This window comes from Conger conger, chromosome 14 (genome assembly GCF_963514075.1).
Source record: "Conger conger chromosome 14, fConCon1.1, whole genome shotgun sequence".
Classification (NCBI taxonomy): domain Eukaryota; kingdom Metazoa; phylum Chordata; class Actinopteri; order Anguilliformes; family Congridae; genus Conger; species Conger conger.
In genome coordinates this window covers 46,711,721-46,728,425 of record NC_083773.1, presented here as the reverse complement: position 1 = coordinate 46,728,425, position 16,705 = coordinate 46,711,721, and the positions used below count along the sequence as shown (strand labels likewise).

Genomic DNA, 16,705 nt, shown 5'->3' with positions numbered 1-16,705 from the left:
TGGATTGGATGTGGGTTGGGTTTGGATGTTTGTGAGTTTGGATTGCATGTGGGTTGGGGTTAGATGTTTGTGAGTTAATATTGGATGTGGGTTGGAGTTAGATGTTTGTGAGTTTGGATTGGATGTGGGTTGGGTTTGGATGTTTGTGAGTTTGGATTGGATGTGGGTTGGAGTTAGATGTTTGTGAGTTTGGATTGGATGTGGGTTGGATTTGGATGTTTGTGAGTTTGGATTGCATGTGGGTTGGGGTTAGATGTTTGTGAGTTAATATTGGATGTGGGTTGGAGTTAGATGTTTGTGAGTTCAGATTGGATGTGGGTTTGTAGGATGTGTACACAGCAGTGGTTTCTTTCCCTTGCAGATGCATGTTGCAGAACTGCTGGTCTCTCATGGTGCCAGCCTGAACTCCAAAACCTTCCTGGATGAAACGCCCATCGGTGAGCCTCCCAAGGTTTTGAGGTCCAGAAACGCACTGGTGTGCAGGAGGCGGGAATTACAGGCTGTGGTTTGGAAGCCCGGACTGTGAAATGATGTATTATCCTCCCGAGTCTTAAAATGGATGGCTGTTCAAGTCATAACTGTACGTAGGTTCCTTGACTGGGAGCTGTAGAGCTGCAGGTTTTAGCCTCCAGTGGGCCCATCGGTGTGCTCACCTGCATCTGTAACGTCCTGCAAAAGGCGCCTAACCAAAAACTGCTCCAGGGGCTTCTTTCTCTCTCTCTCTCTTTCTCTCTCCCTCTCTCTCTCTCTCTTTCTCTCTCTTCTTTCTCTCCCTCTCTCTCTCTCTTTCTCTCTCTCTCCCTCTTTCTTTCTCTCTCTCCTCTCTCTTTCTCTCTCTTCTTTCTCTCCCTCTCTCTTTCTCTCTCTCCCTCTCTCCCTCTCTCCTCTCTCTCCCTCTTTCTCTCTCTCCTCTCTCTCTCTCCCCCTCTTTCTCTCCTCTCTCTCTCTCTCTCCCTCTCTCTCGCTATGCTCAAACCAGCAACTCCGCAGCTCCCAATCAAGCTACCTAGTGCCATGTTATTTCTGGCATTTCTTGCAGGGTGTCCTTGAAAAAGAGGAAAATGTTAATGGTTAAATAAAAACATGTTAATGGTTAAATGGTTAAAGTCAAATTTTGCACATGATGAACTGACTACAGCCAATGTGACATCCTATATCAATCCCTCTCTCTCTCTCTCCCTCCCTTACTCTCTCCCTCTCCCTCCCTCCCTCTATCCATCTCTCTATCCCTCTCTCTGCCTTTTCTTATCCCTCCCTTACTCTCTCCCTCTCCCTCCCTCTATCCATCTTTCTATCCCTCTCTCTCTCTTTTCCTATCTCTCCCCTTCCCTCTCTCCCTCTCTCTCTCCCTCCCCCTCCCCCTCCCCCTCTCTCTCTCTCTCTCTCTCTCTCTCTCTCTCTCTCTCTCTCTCTCCCTCCCCCTCCCCCTCCCCCTCTCTCTCTGCAGACCTGTGTGAGGATGAGGAGTTTCGGGCCGTGCTGCTTGATCTGAAGCACAAGCATGACATCATCATGAAGTCTCAGCTGAAGCACAAGACCTCCCTGTGCCGACGCACCTCCAGTGCAGGCAGCCGCGGGTAAGCTCACCCTCTGCTGGTAAGACGCAGGTACTGCGGTTAGGATGAGTGGAGAGGTTAGGATGAGTGGAGAGGCTGAGCTGCCTGTAGGAAGGTGTGAGTGAATGGTGTGGTTATCTACAGGAAGGTGTGAGCGAATGGTGTGGTTATCTACAGGAAGGTGTGAGTGAGTGGTGTGGTTATCTACCGGAAGGTGTGAGCGAATGGTGTGGTTATCTACAGGAAGGTGTGAGCGAATGGTGTGGTTATCTACAGGAAGGTGTGAGCGAATGGTGTGGTTATCTACAGGAAGGTGTGAGTGAATGGTGTGGTTATCTACAGGAAGGTGTGAGTGAGTGGTGTGGTTATCTACCGGAAGGTGTGAGTGAATGGTGTGGTTATCTACAGGAAGGTGTGAGTGAATGGTGTGGTTATCTACAGGAAGGTGGTGAGGAGGGCCAGCCTGTCCGATCGGCACAATCTGTGCAGGAAGGAGTACGAGACAGAGGCCATCGTATGGAGGGGCGGGAGGGAGGAGGAGTCCGACCAGGAGAACAGCCAATCGGTGAGCTGGGGGCGGGGCTTGCATTGGTGTTTCATGGGTCATGGGTGTATCTGACAGAACCTAAATACTGATTCAGGCAGTTGAATGTAATGGTGCACTGTGGGTAATTAGTTCACTGACTGTCACTATGCATTGTGGGTAATCACAGTTCACTGACCGTCACTTTGCATTGTGGGTAATCACAGTTCACTGCCCGTCGCTTTGCATTGTGGGTAATCACAGTTCACTGACCGTCACTTTGCATTGTGGGTATTCACAGTTCACTGACCGTCACTTTGCATTGTGGGTAATCACAGTTCACTGACTGTCGCTATGCATTGTGGGTAATCTCAACGGGCCCTGTGCACCATTGCTCACAGTTCTCAGCACTGGAGAATCTACACAGAGTGCTGGATAGGGATTCAGTGGTGAAAAGGGGAGATTATATCGAGCAATATGGATTTTGGGCAGGTTACTTAGCAGCGTGCAGTGTTTGCATCAGTGGCTTGGTGAGCAAGCAAGAAACGGTAATTTTTTTTTTTTTTAATATAGTTCCGAACTAGGGTTTTCCTGGCTTGTTGTATTTTTACAACTTATCTGTGATTAACTAAAAAACAGTTGCTATTTCTGTTTGCGTGGGCATGTTCTGCCAAGGGCAGCAGGCTCAACCGACACCATCTTGACAAAAATCTCTCCGGGGATCACGTCGTGTACATCGTTTGTACATCGTGTGTGCCCTACATTGGTTGTACATTGTTTTTACCCTACATTTTGCGGTGCACTGTGGGGAATATTGAGTGAATTTACCCCAACCTGTAAATTCGGTAAATAGTGGACTATATAGTGTATAGGGAGGCATTCCGACCCCAGCCTCAGTTTTGTGACTGGCCCAGTGCATTATGGGTAATCTGTGTGCTGTCTCAGGAGAAGCCCTGGACCGCGCGGTCTCTGAAGGAGGGAGGGAAGCAGAACGGCTCCATCTCCACAGGAAACGGCTCTCCCACTCACCCCCCCTGTAACGGGGAGCCGCCCAGCGCTGATCCCTCGCCCCCGCCCGCCGCCCCCCCGTCCGCCCTCGAGGAGCCCAGGGAGCGGGCTCAGACGCTGTCCGAGCTGAAGAAGCAGCGCGCGGCCGCCAAACTCCTGAGCTACCCGCTGCTCAATGGTCACCTAGGCAACGGCTCCCTCAAGCTGCCCGAGACGGAGGTGGGGCCAGAGGACTCCGCGCGCATGCCCCTGGTCTCATCCAATGGGAGCGCGGTCTACTACACCCCTGCCAGCGGGGACCCGCCCCTCCTCCGGCTCAAGCAGCCAATGGAGGAGGAGGAGGCCAAGGACCGCCCTTGCTGCCGCGTGTCGTAGGGGGGCCGGGGGGGGGCATGCAAGACTCTGCCTCCCGGGGCAGAGAAATATTTTTACAGGATCTCACAGGAGGGAGTCAGGCTCTGTGTATGTGTGTGCTAGTGTATGTGTGTGTATAAATGTGTGTATGTGGGTATGTACGAGCGTACACGTGTGTGTGTGTCTGTGTACATGTGTGTGTTAGTATATACATATATGTGTGTGAGTGTACATACATGTGCTAGTTTATATGTGTGTGTACATACCCGTGTTAGTATATATATGTGTGTATGTGTGTGTGTGTATGTCTGTGTACATGCATGTGTTCATATAAATATGTGTGTGTGTGTGTGTGAGAGAGTGTGTGTGTGTGTGTACATGCATGTGTTAGTATAAATGTGTGTGTGTGTGTGAGAGAGAGAGAGTGTGTGTGTGTGTGTGAGTGTGAGTGTGTGTGTGTGTGTGTACATGCATGTGTTAGTATAAGTGTGAGTGTGAGGTGTCTGTATTTGTGGAAGGGCCAGGCCTGGTGTTTGTGCTCTAGATTCACGGAATGTCCTGAGTGTGGAGATTCTCATCAGAGGAGATTCTCATCAGAGGAGATTCTCATCTTGCTAAAGAGGGGTGTTAGCAGTTCCTGTGATCGGCGCTGGTTTGAACTTTAGGCACACTATTCTGTGGCACTATGATGTGTGGTGGTGTGTTTAGACTGTTTTCCAGAAGTTAGACATGCATCTTGTTCTCAGTAACTGAATAGATAAAAAAACACCAGGTCTGTTTGCCCGTTCACCCCAGGCACTTTGCCAGTCAGTGCGTGGTGTCAGCATAAGCATGTCAGCATTAGCCACGCTCTCAAATCGCTCAATCTGTCGCCAAAATGTTTTTGTGTTCAGTGTTTCAATTCTGCAGAGAGGTGGCTTAAGAATGGTGGAATTAAAAAAAAAATGTGTACAGTTCAAAGTTGTTATTTATATATGAAAAAAAACCTGTGTATAGAGGCTACTGTTGAGGTAGGTTGTAGGTTTTGGAGGTATATTTAATGTACTGAGTTGTGGGTGAGAGTAAAACTCTTATGTGTATTGTGTGAATGAAGTCGTTGAATGAGCTGACAATGTGTATGGTCCCCTTTAATACTGGGAAAGACATATATTCATATGGTCAGAAGGTGAACTGTAAATGTGCTTCATATGGGTTTCAGAAAGATAGCAGTTGTTTTGGACATTTTGCGCATGTCAGAGCTACACCACAATATGAAGGCTGGGGTTTTTGACGCTTGACTTGTGTATCAAGTCGTTTGCGGGAATCCTGCAAATGTTATCCTGTAATCTTCAAATAATTTCCCTTGGGTAAAGTAAAGGTCTATCTAAGGCTAGATAAACGTTTTGCTTGTGATCCAATGTGAGACTAGTTCCTTTTTTCTGTCAAGGTATTTTTTGTTTTATTTCTTTTTCATCACCATTCTGTCCCTTGAAGCTGCTTTATGGGCGGAGAATATCTCTGCTGAAAATGAAGTGTTTTGAAAATGCAATATCTTCCCTCCAGCCATCCGTTTCTTTCTTGAATGTTGTCTGTTTAAAAGTTCAAAGTCGTCCATGTACTATCAGGCTTCCGAGACCGAGTGGTCTATTTTTAAATGAATATGGATGAATTAGTTTGCTGTGCTGTGTCGCGTTGTCTTGTCGATGTCGGGGTGTTCAGTGTTCAGGAACAGAAGGACTGTCTGCTGAAGATGCAGTGGGGACAATGACAGGGGGCAGTCAGGGACAACCGTACAGTCAGGGACAATCGTACCTTCAAAATTGTGGATGAACGTCCCTGGGTCTGTGTGGAGGTGCATATGATGGCTCTCAGTTCAGTTCAGATCAGGAAGGCATCCAACAACGGGATCAGTTTCAGAACCTTTTCAGAACAAACGGTTTGGTGTGAACTACCCAGTTCTAGAGCAGTTTCTGTAGCCTTCAAGATTCTACTCTTGGAATTTGAATCCTGAATGGAGGATGAGAAGGGGCCAGCTCTTAATGTGTTGCAATGGAAACTGTAATTTCCTGACTTCCATTTTGATGCGGACCATTCAGCTGTTACTTGGTAGTATTCTTTATTTATTTGTATTTTTTATTTTGAAAATGACACATTTGATCGGAACTGGGCTCACCGGCGTGTGTTCCAGGCCATTCCTTCCAGTGCCAAAGTGGGGGTGTGGTCCAGGCAAAGGTGGGGCTGTGTGCTAGGGGGCAGTTCTCTCAAAACAAGCTGCCCCACCCATTACTGGCTCCTCCAATCTAGGGCTCAAACTTCCTCCCCCCTCATCCAATCAAGTTCCACCTGCACTTTCACAGCACCTCCCCTTTTTGTATAGTATAACAGTTCTGTACAGCTGCCGAAATAGGCTATGGTTATTGTTGTTGTGACAATGACTTTTTTTTTTGGAAAGTCAGAGGGTTATTGGCACTCTGGCAATGCACAGCAAGTATGAGAAGTTCAGTATAATAGCTACTTTGTAAATACAAATGGCTTCAAGATGCATTCTGTTGTTGTCAGTGGATGAATAGGTTACTCCCAAGTTCCCACAACGATCGTTATATTCAACATCTATAAATAATTATGATAAGAATGGACTAAATGATGTTCAATTATGACAAAGCTGTAGAATACAGTCTGGTCATGAGGCACGAGCTTGTACATTTTACAGACATACTGTAGAATATTTAATCGACCTTAACCATTGTTCCAGAGCAAAGGAAGGAGATGGCTGAAGGCTTACCTCCATAAGTAAAGTCAGAATAATTTCAATGAAATGAGAAAAGTGATGTTCCAGCTGTACATCTGGCTTTGAGGAGGCCACTGCTCTATCCCTTTCTAACCCACGTCTGCTTCAGTGCTTCTGAAAACCAATGGTCAGGGTTCCTCTCCTGGCATCTGGAAAACAAACTAGGTTCTCTGATTGTGTATTAGTTCTTATATTGATAAGGTAGGGGAAAAAAACATAATTTAAAAACTACTGATTTTGTAATTACTGGAAAATACTGATGGTTGTATTAACATATTTTGAATAAATTGTATATTTTGCTCAGTTTGTGCATTTGACTTTTGTTTGTTGGTTGCTGGTCTGGTGAAGTGAACTCTGAGATAGCTTCCAGGCATTCAGGCTGTTATCTTTCTATCATTCAGCCTTATCTGCGGCCCTGAGCACAACTCTCATCACATTTTAACGGTTTAATTGAAGGGTTTAGTTTCATATACATGCTGAAAAGTTGTGTATTTGCAGAATATGTATCAAAACGCTTGATGGATGTAAAAGTGCTGCCAGTGTCAAATGGTCACGGTTGCTCCTGTTTAAAAACACGTGTGTGTGCACATACACCTACATGCTGACTCATTACAACATCAAAGAACTTATCAGTCCCAAGGTTGGTTTGCATTCCAATTAGTATGAGACCACCTTGCGCATCTTCACTTAGCAAAACCTCCCCTCACACCTGTTTGGCTCAAGGATGGGGAATTTTAAGAAAGTCACAGAGAGATATAAGAGAATGTTGTCTTGTGCTATAAATCTCAACATCATTTCACATCCGAATAGGTGTGTTAACCTCTCCTATTTGCGAATAAAAATGGTTAAGCTTGAAGGAGTTTTTTCTCAATTCTTACTCTCTTCGATTATTGTCACATTTGGTGGCAAAATTCGATGACAGTTGCCCTGCTCTAGCTGCTGAATGAGGTGTGCTTTGTCAGGGTTGAAGTGAAAACCTACAGAAAGGTAGGTTTACAGCCCTGGTATAGTGGGATACTGAAGTTTGGGAAAAATTAAAAATTGGGCAGAGAAATTGCCATATTGAACTGTCTGATTTGCACTGAAAAAGTCTGAAACTTTTTATCCAAGGTAAATGTACAGTGCAATAATTGTACCACTGTCCAAATATTTACGGACTGCACTGCAGCTGCTTTGGGCTGCAGCACCAGTGGCAGATGTAGCTTCCGTGAGCACTACGCTACAGACCTGTGCTATGCTGTGGCTTTAGTGTAGCCTTGAGCACTACGCTACAGACCTGTGCTATGCTGTGGCTTTAGTGTAGCCTTGAGCACTACGCTACAGACCTGTGCTATGCTGTGGCTTTAGTGTAGCCTTGAGCACTACGCTACAGACCTGTGCTATGCTGTGGCTTTAGTGTAGCCTTGACACTCTTATCCAAAGCGACGTACAACGAAGTGAATACACAGTGAGGGACAGGCCAGGCCTTTCAGCCCATCTAGACCATAAGAAAATATCCATGACAATACTGGATTCTTCTACAACTCATCCACAAAGCGCAAGTACCCATTTTCATATTTATGAGTGACCAGCAAGTAATTTCAGCATAAGAACAAGATTAATGACATGCTATAACTGTAAGCAACTGCACCAACTGTCACCTTACTTCAAACTAAATTAAATGGTGTAGAACAGGGAACACATAATCACATTTTCTCAGTAGACATCCATATTGAAAGATAAATCAAAATGTTGGGTCTTGCAGGTGGACAGATTGCGCCCCCCCCCCCCCACTTTGTGCAGCTGAGACCCCCACCCCCCACCCCCCTCCTGGCAGGGCCGCCCTGCTCCTCCCATGTCACATACTCTCAGAAAAACACACGTTCTGTGGATGTGGGGTCACAGGAGGTCAGTCCTCTTGCAGGCCTGCATGCTGCCCACATCAATCACACCTGCTTCTCTTTCTGCGAGGGAGTGGGGAGACCAAAAACCGCACCGTCCAAAAACATGTTTCTGTCCCTGGAAACTTCAAAACTGTGCATGAATGAATTCTGTGTGGAACAATATTCAAAATGTGAATACAATCTCCAAGAAATGAATGAATACATATTTAATTTGTCTATATACAACAAAATCCCCAAAATAGATATGGATGCATAGTAGTGTTAGACTGTAGAATCTCCCGTGTATAGTGCTGCTTGAAAGTATGTGAACCTCTTGAGCAGTTTAGAGTTTTCTGTTCTACCATGATTTTCTTATTTTGTCATCACCAGTTTTTTTATATTTGAAATGTCAGGTATATGTTTATCAATTGCACGTACTTGTATAGAGGGAATTGTGTGAGTAGCCAAAAAACTACATGAAACATGGAATTAGTGTATATGCAAAAGTAAGTGAACCCCCAGCTGCATTGGTAAAGTCAAGTAGGTAACAGATTCAGGTGAAACACATTTGGGTGCTTAATTAATCAATTAAGCGGACCAATCAAATGAGACATCCTTAGGAAAGGGGTTGGGCAACACTGATTAAAAGAGAGAGGAAGCCAACCAAACCACTGTAGTGGAAAGTGTACCCACACAGATCAACAATGCCAAGAGGAAAGGAGATATCCGAGGACATCAGGAAGAAGGTAGTAACAGCACATCAGTCTGGGGAAAGCTATAAGACCATCTCCAAAAGATTCCAGCTCCATCCATCCACTGTAAGACAAATCATTCAAGCTGCCCGTTTCAACTTTGCCAGAGAGCACTTAAACAAACCAGAGGCCTTCTGGAAGTCCATTCTCTGGAGTCCAAAATATAATAATTTGGTCACAATCAAAACCGCCATGTTTGGAGAAAAGCGAACACTGCATACCGAGAACAGAACCTCCTCCCAACACTGCATACCGAGAACAGAACCTCCTCCCAACACTGCATACCAAGAACAGAACCTCCTCCCAACACTGCATACCGAGAACAGAACCTCCTCCCAACACTGCATACCGAGAACAGAACCTCCTCCCAACACTGCATACCGAGAACAGAACCTCCTCCCAACACTGCATACCAAGAACAGAACCTCCTCCCAGCAGTGAATGTGAAGGTCTGAGGCTGCTTCTCTGCCTCCGGACCTGGACTCCATATTATCCAGGGAAACATGAATTCTCAGGCCCATCAACAAATTCTTGATCAGAATCTCCTGCCATCAGTCAGGGAGTTGCCGAAAATTGATTATGCAACAAGACAACGACCCAAAGCATTCCAGCAAAACTACCAAGGAGTGGCTTAAAAGAAAGATTTGCCTAGTCAAAGTCCAGACTTCAATCCAATAGAAATGTTGTGGCTAGACCTGAAGCGGGCGGTACATGCCAGATGTCTCTCTCAGCTGGCTGAGCTCTGTGAGGAGAGGGCAGTGCATGCCAGATGTCTCTCTCAGCTCTGTGAGGAGGAGAGGGCAGAAATCCCCAGAGGCAGACAGGTTACAGAAGACGTCTGGTTGAAGTAATGGCTGCAAAAGCAGGGGCCACAAGCTACTAACTAAAAGGGTTCACATACTTTTGCACATGTCAAATTTTCAGTTTTCTTTTTTTTAAAACCACTCTTTTGGAATAAATAATGAAAATATAGTACTGTGCAAATGTTTTAGGCAGGTGTGAAAAAATGTAGTAAAGTAAGAATGCTTTTAAAAATATAAATGTTAATAGTTTATTTTTATCAATTAACAAAATGCAAAGTGAGTGAACAGAAGAACAATCTAAATCAAATCAATAATCATTTGCCTTCAAACCAGCATCAATTTTTCTAGGTACACTTGCACAAAGTCAGGGATTTTGTTGGCATATAGTCAGGTGTGTGATTAACCAATTATACCAAACAGGAGCTAATTATCATCAATTTAATATGTAGGTTGAAACACAATCATTAACTGAAACAGAAACAGCTGTGTAGGAGGGTTAAAGCTGGGTGAGGAACAGCCAAACTCTGCTTCCAAGGTGAGGTTGCTGAAGACAGTTTAATGTCAGAAATCATACACCATGGCAAGACTGAGCACAGCAATAAGACACAAGGTAGTTATACTGCATCAGCAAGGTCTCTCCCAGGCAGAAATTTCAAGGCAGACAGGGATTTCCAGATGTGCTGTCCAAGCTCTGTTGAAGAAGCACCAAGAAACGGGCAACGTTGAGGACCGTAGACGCAGTGGTCGGCCAAGGAAACTTAATGCAGCAGATGAAAGACACATCATGCTCACTTCCCTTCACAATCGGAAGATGTCCAGCAGTGCCATCAGCTCACAATTGGCAGAAACCAGTGGGACCCACCAAGGTGTACCCATCTACTGTGCAGAGAAGTCTGGTCAGAAGTGGTCTTCATGGAAGAATTGCGGCCAAAAAGCCATACTTCTGACTTAGAAACAAGGCCAAGAGACTCAACTATGCACGCAAACACAGGAACTGGGGTGCAGAAAAATGCCAGCAGGTTCTCAGGACTAATGAGTCAAAAATGTGAAATAGCATTTTGTGAATTGATAAAAAATAAACTATTAACATTTCTATTTTTGAAAGCATTCTTACATACACTCACACTTTTTAGATGTCTACTGCTGTAGCCTATCCACTTAGAGTTATGATGCATTGTGTGTTCACTGTTGTAATGTGTGGTTATTTGCATTACTGTCAGCTTTGACCAGTCTTCTCTGACATCATTAACGAGGCGTTTCTGGTTGCAGAACTGCTGCTCACTTTTTCTTCTTTTTTTTCCACCATTCTTTGCAATCTAGAGACTAGAAAATCCCAGGAGATCAGCAGTTTCTGAGAAACCAACATGTCTGCTAATATACAATATATATGGATTAAAGGACAGTACACTTGTAGGAAAATAAAAGGCCATACATTTATACATTTGTATGTGTATAATAAAACTCATTAACCCATGGCCTTCATCAGATACAGTACAGATAAAGAAAGAGGTCATAGTCCAAAGGCATGGGTGTGAGCAATGGCACATATATGTCATCTGTGAATATTCTCACTAATGTTTTACTGGGACTCCTCATTCATTTACAAAATATTTTATTAAAATCAATGAAATACTAAATAATAAATAGTATTTTATGTCACTATTGTCATGTATATACTGCAACAGAATCTGTATCTGGGTTAATCCACTTGGCGCAGGAGGTAAGATTGTGAAGCTCTCACAGGCAGTAGGACTCCGGTGAGCTAAGGCCTGTGACAGGCCGTGTTATAGTCAGGTTGTGCAGCCGCAATAACTCATACCTCAGTCACTGTAATCCACACAGAACATTTATACGGGCGCGATTTAACTAATGACAGACAAATTACACAGATAAGATCTCCTCTTGTTCCAGTTTTATTCATAATAAACCATTTACCTCTGAAATCAATAGTTACCTAATAATTACACAAGTAGCTGGTATTTACTCAGTAAATACTAGGTAATTAATGTGCTGTAATTGAAAGTTTTAAAAAATCCACACATTTTTAATGTCGGCTGTGAAATTCCACAAAAACTAGCCTTGTGAATCTGACTTTAGCCCCAGGAGCCCTCCGTGCTAAAGCTGTGCTGTACTCTCACTCCAGTAAATGTAAGGGGTCTTATGAATGGGGCTTTCATTTGTGTAAAAAGCATCAGATTGCCAGGAGTAATAAATCCTCACGTGCGTGGCATATATAGAAAGATGGACAATGGTGGTAAATCACATGCGCGAGGACGACATTAACCATCTCCCTCAACTGTCCTCCGCACTGTGCCAGCGCTGGGATTGGCCCGTTTGCATTCAGCCCTGCCAGCTGGCTCCACGCCCTGGGCTTGGTCCTCTGAAATGGTGGATCGCAGCCAGCACCCCTCATGACCCCCCCCCCATCTATGGGAACACACCCCCTATCCCTTTCAAATCAGCTTGGTTGAGTCGGTTCTGCCCCCGTTCACACTACAACTTAATGTGAGTAGGCCTTTTGATTCAGCAAAAAAATATTGTTAATTTGTTCAAGTTAATTTTGCCCTAAACTTGCATTTTATTAAATGAAATGGATGTACACAAGGGTCACAAGTTTCTTCAGTGTCCATTCTCACGCCTACGCACTGGCACACAGAGCCTAAGCACTGGCACACAGAGCATTCCTCGCATACTGTACATTCTGAGAGCTTTTCATGGGGCGGAGAATGAGTGCAGTTCCACTTCCTTGTTTACATTTCCTCTGTGGTTATAGGTCATGCACTGTAAAACAGGACAGCTGTGTTCTGAAGCTTTTCTCGAAGGAAAACTCCTCCAGGTCTTTGGGTTCTTGATTTAAAAAAATATAGACATTTCAGAAACAAGAAAACATATAATTTGAGAGCAAACAGATAATCTTGTCTTGAGATACTGTCGAGTAGCAATTATCTACTCTGCCTGAATCCATATCCAGTCCTGGTTTTGTTTACTCCCAGGTAATTTTTGCTGCTGATTGGCCAGAGTGTCTTCACACCTGACTCCCAGGTGGAAAAGAAGCAGTTATCAGCCCCTGAGGACCAAGCTATATTATGTTGAACTTTGGCCCAGTAAAATCATTCTCAGATGAGTAATGCTTTTCTGTACTGTGCTGTGGCAAATGAATATTTCTGAAAAAGAGAGGTCATTGGGTTGATTAACTGAGAGACACTAGCATAGACACTGATACCCAAGGACCGTGGTTGAGAAATCAAGCTATATACAGCACAGTACGGATTTCCTAAAACAATAAATTCCTTGTCAACGTCAATCACATTTGACTTGTAGGGTTCTGTTCGACATTTGTGGAAAAAAAAGTTAACATGGGGCACCTCTTTACCATGTTTTTTCTCCTCATACAGCAGTGTGCAAAAATGTGGGCACCCCTGGTCAAAAAGCCTTTCATAAGTTAATATCTGAGTGAAAATAAGTGAAACTGACCTCTGTACAATGTTAAACAGCTAAGAGTTTTCAATTCCCGCTTTTGGAATTTTTCAACATTCTTGCTGAAAAACATTAAGATGCTTAATTTTGTGTTGTGGTCATTCTTTCTGGCAACTCTGTCATGTAGATGTTTGTTTTTTTAAGTACGTTGTACTGTTGTCCAATTGTCCTGTGAACAGCTAGACCTGTGTCTGCTACTCTTTTTGGAGCTCTTTTGCAGTGATATGTGGGTTCTTACAAGATCTCCCAGACCATGCCTTGACTTCAACTGCTCCATTTGTTTTCCATTTTCTAAATATTTCTGATAGTGGCAGTAGGTAGTTTGAAACATTGTGATTTTTTTTGTAGCCTTCTCCTTCTTGGTGTAAATGTACTAGTTTCATTATGAAATCCTTGGAGAACTGTTTAGAGGAACCCATGGTTGTTAACACCAGACAGAACAGCCACTGCAGTTAGATACTTTAGAGGGCATGGAGTTACTTTTTATTACAAAATAAACATTTTTGCACCCCTCTGTACAATGAATAAAATTCAAATGATTTAAAAAAAAAGAATCAACACAAAACAATATTGTGGGTCATTAATGCAGGTCATATCCATGAAGAAAAAGCAGCCAAAACATTATACAGAGTTTTGTGGTCATCATTGTTGTGGTCTTATAATGATGGCTTCTCTCTCTTCCAATGTTCAAAGTTTGGTTTTCCTTCAGGTTGGAATCATCAAAATAAAAAAAACGAATCTAAAAAGAATGCTTCAAAGACACCGAAAGGGTGGCCACCAGGCAGCCTTTCAGACCTGCAGCAACTGGGGCCCTCAAATCGAGGCACTGCCAAAAAGTCTCAAAAATGATATCCCCTCCCCAGTCACCTGATTGATTACAAAATGGCCTCCTCCCAGTTACCTGGCTGCTCACAAAATGGCCACTTCCCTGTTACCTGACTTCAAAATGGGAGACCACCTCACCAAGCAACAAAGGGAAGGACAGAATAGGACAAAAAGGTAGAAAATGTAAATATTCCAGACTATGTTTCTCCTTCCTGGCACCAGGCTTTTAGGTTTGTGTACTATAATGCAGTGTTTCTGTTTTTGTTTTTTGCTGAAGTGTGTAAATTTACATTGTCTTATGACTATCACTCTCAAACTGTGATCTTGAAATTATTATCAAACTTCTCTCACAAAGTGGTCATGGGATTTCCCACCATGCTTGACAGTACAAGAACCAGAAAAAAATAAGCTGTTTTGCTTTGTAATATTCTGAAACATATAACGGATAATCCTGATAAAGACTGGTGTATCACTGTTGGGCCGAGCTAGCACATTAGCACAGACCTGACAGCGATCATAACGGTTTCCAGGGTAGGATGTTTTGTCTGGCCCATCGCCAACTTCCCCTCTAACTACGTGTGAATTCCTCTGGCCGCCACTACCGCAAGAGTGCGGTCAGAGTGCTGAGACAGACAACAGGCTGCCCAAGTTCACTCAAAACTCCAACACAACAGGCTGCCCAAGTTCACTCAAAACTACAACACAACAGGCTGCCCAAGTTCACTCAAAACTACAACACAACAGGCTGCCCAAGTTCACTCAAAACTACAACACAACAGGCTGCCCAAGTTCACTCAAAACTCCAACACAACAGGCTGCCCAAGTTCACTCAAAACTACAACACAACAGGCTGCCCAAGTTCACTCAAAACTACAACACAACAGGCTGCCCAAGTTCACTCAAAACTACAACACAACAGGCTGCCCAAGTTCACTCAAAACTACAACACAACAGGCTGCCCAAGTTCACTCAAAACTACAACACAACAGGCTGCCCAAGTTCACTCAAAACTACAAGACAACAGGCTGCCCAAGTTCACTCAAAACTACAACACAACATGCTGCCCAAGTTCACTCAAAACCACAACACAAACACGTACACACAAAAACCAACAGGCAGGCAAGGAAATGTGCATTGCTTGACAAGTAGTCGCCTGTGGGGTCATCCAGTAGAAAGAAGAATCCACACACGCTCAACAAAGCCTGCGGCCCCTTCCACACACAATGGGAGGTCAGGAGTGTTTATCAGGACGCGGTAAGGCCCACAAACTGTGTGCACGGATAAGCAAATGCACACTTGTCTTTTGGGTTATCTTAGTCAAGGAGCATGGTTCTATATTGAAAAAACTGTCACACTGTAACAGCTGCCAAATGGGGTCTATGATAAAATGCACAAAAGCAACCATTTAAGTGTACTGTATTAAAAAGGACTCAATTTTGTACTAAGTTGCAATGAGGTTCCTGCAGATTACCTTAACTGGTTCTTAGGAGCATACTTTTCAACTTTTTACACACACCTGCAGTATATAGGAAGTGAAGAGCAGATTTTCTGAGCTCAAACGTCTGGATACCGGATACAGCCAGCACGTCGGCTGCAGGGCGTTCCCATGCTCCTGGAGACTCTGCGGGAGTCGACACCGGATCCCAAAGAGAGTGCTAGCAATTGAATGCCTGAGACCCAGCTCAAATTACAGCCCTGCTGTCAGAAACTCCAGGCCCTCGTGCATACTAGTGGAGGATTCGCTCAGTTAGTGTGAAACATGCGAGAGGGCTCTGTGGTGAGAGGAAGTTAGAAAAAAAAGACTGATGCCACTAATACTGATGTACATGCATGTGCAGTGAACTGACCTGTTATGATGTCATATCCCTTTCTGACCTCCCATGATAGCATATCCCTTTCTGACCCGTCATGAAATCATATCCTAACTTCACTGAATAGAACGGTTCAGACTGTTTCTTTCGAAAAGATTGTAGACTGTATGTGGGTTTGAGTCATTTTTTTGTTGTTGAAAGACTTTTGAGAAGTTTTATCCTTTTAGCTAAGTGTTCTGTCACATGTTTTGTTTTCTGATTAGCATTTATTTTCTAAGTTGTCAGATGGTCAGGCAGGTTCTCCTTTTGTTTGAGCACCTTTTTATGTCAGAGGAGGGAAGTTTACTTGTGGAAAACTTGCTCCTTTTTGTTTTCTTGCAAGATAGGGATGGGTTATTTTTATGTGTGTTAGGATAGGAGTAGTTAAGCTGGCCTCTGTTTAGTGCCTGGACCATCCTGCCAAATTACTCAGGGTAATGTAGTTTGCCCCATTTGAAATATTTCTTTGTATTATGATTTTTTATTTTCTGTTTAGTGGCATTATGTTTTAGGTTACAGTCAAATGTGGTTCCCCGTGTGGCCCGTAACAGAAGCCAACTAAAAATATAATTCCTGAAATATTAATATTTAGATACATTGAATGGCAATATTAAAACGTATCCCAGCAACTATTTTGGATATGACCATGTCAATTCGTCAGCCATACTTAATCAGGATTTTTCGATTTTTTTTAGATTACAGATATTTCACTGCAAACACTCAAAACACGTGATTGTGTACTGAAAGCAACTGACATTCGAATGTCACGCTAACGTAAATACATTGGAATCCCAGAATACACCCTTTTAGTTCTGTTCACCTTTACTCAATGGTATCACCTTTAAACGTTTTTTCTCTCTCTTCTTGCACATTATTGGTTGAAGCCTGTCTTACCTCATTGGCTGTCGGTGGCATCACAAGTGAACTG

General features: G+C 43.7%; 1 protein-coding gene across 1 annotated transcript in view; it reads left to right on the top strand.

The window, feature by feature from the left end:
- Nucleotides 1-6,511, top strand: part of LOC133110446 (protein phosphatase 1 regulatory inhibitor subunit 16B-like) — a 24,092-nt gene extending 17,581 nt beyond the window's left edge. Inside the window, exons 5-8 of the mRNA XM_061220558.1 lie at nucleotides 362-437; nucleotides 1,448-1,577; nucleotides 1,998-2,121; nucleotides 3,025-6,511. Coding sequence (XP_061076542.1) covers nucleotides 362-437; nucleotides 1,448-1,577; nucleotides 1,998-2,121; nucleotides 3,025-3,462 — 768 coding nt within the window. The 3' untranslated portion in view covers nucleotides 3,463-6,511. The remainder of the gene's footprint in view (nucleotides 1-361; nucleotides 438-1,447; nucleotides 1,578-1,997; nucleotides 2,122-3,024) is intronic.
- The last annotated feature ends 10,194 nt before the right edge of the window (nucleotides 6,512-16,705 follow it).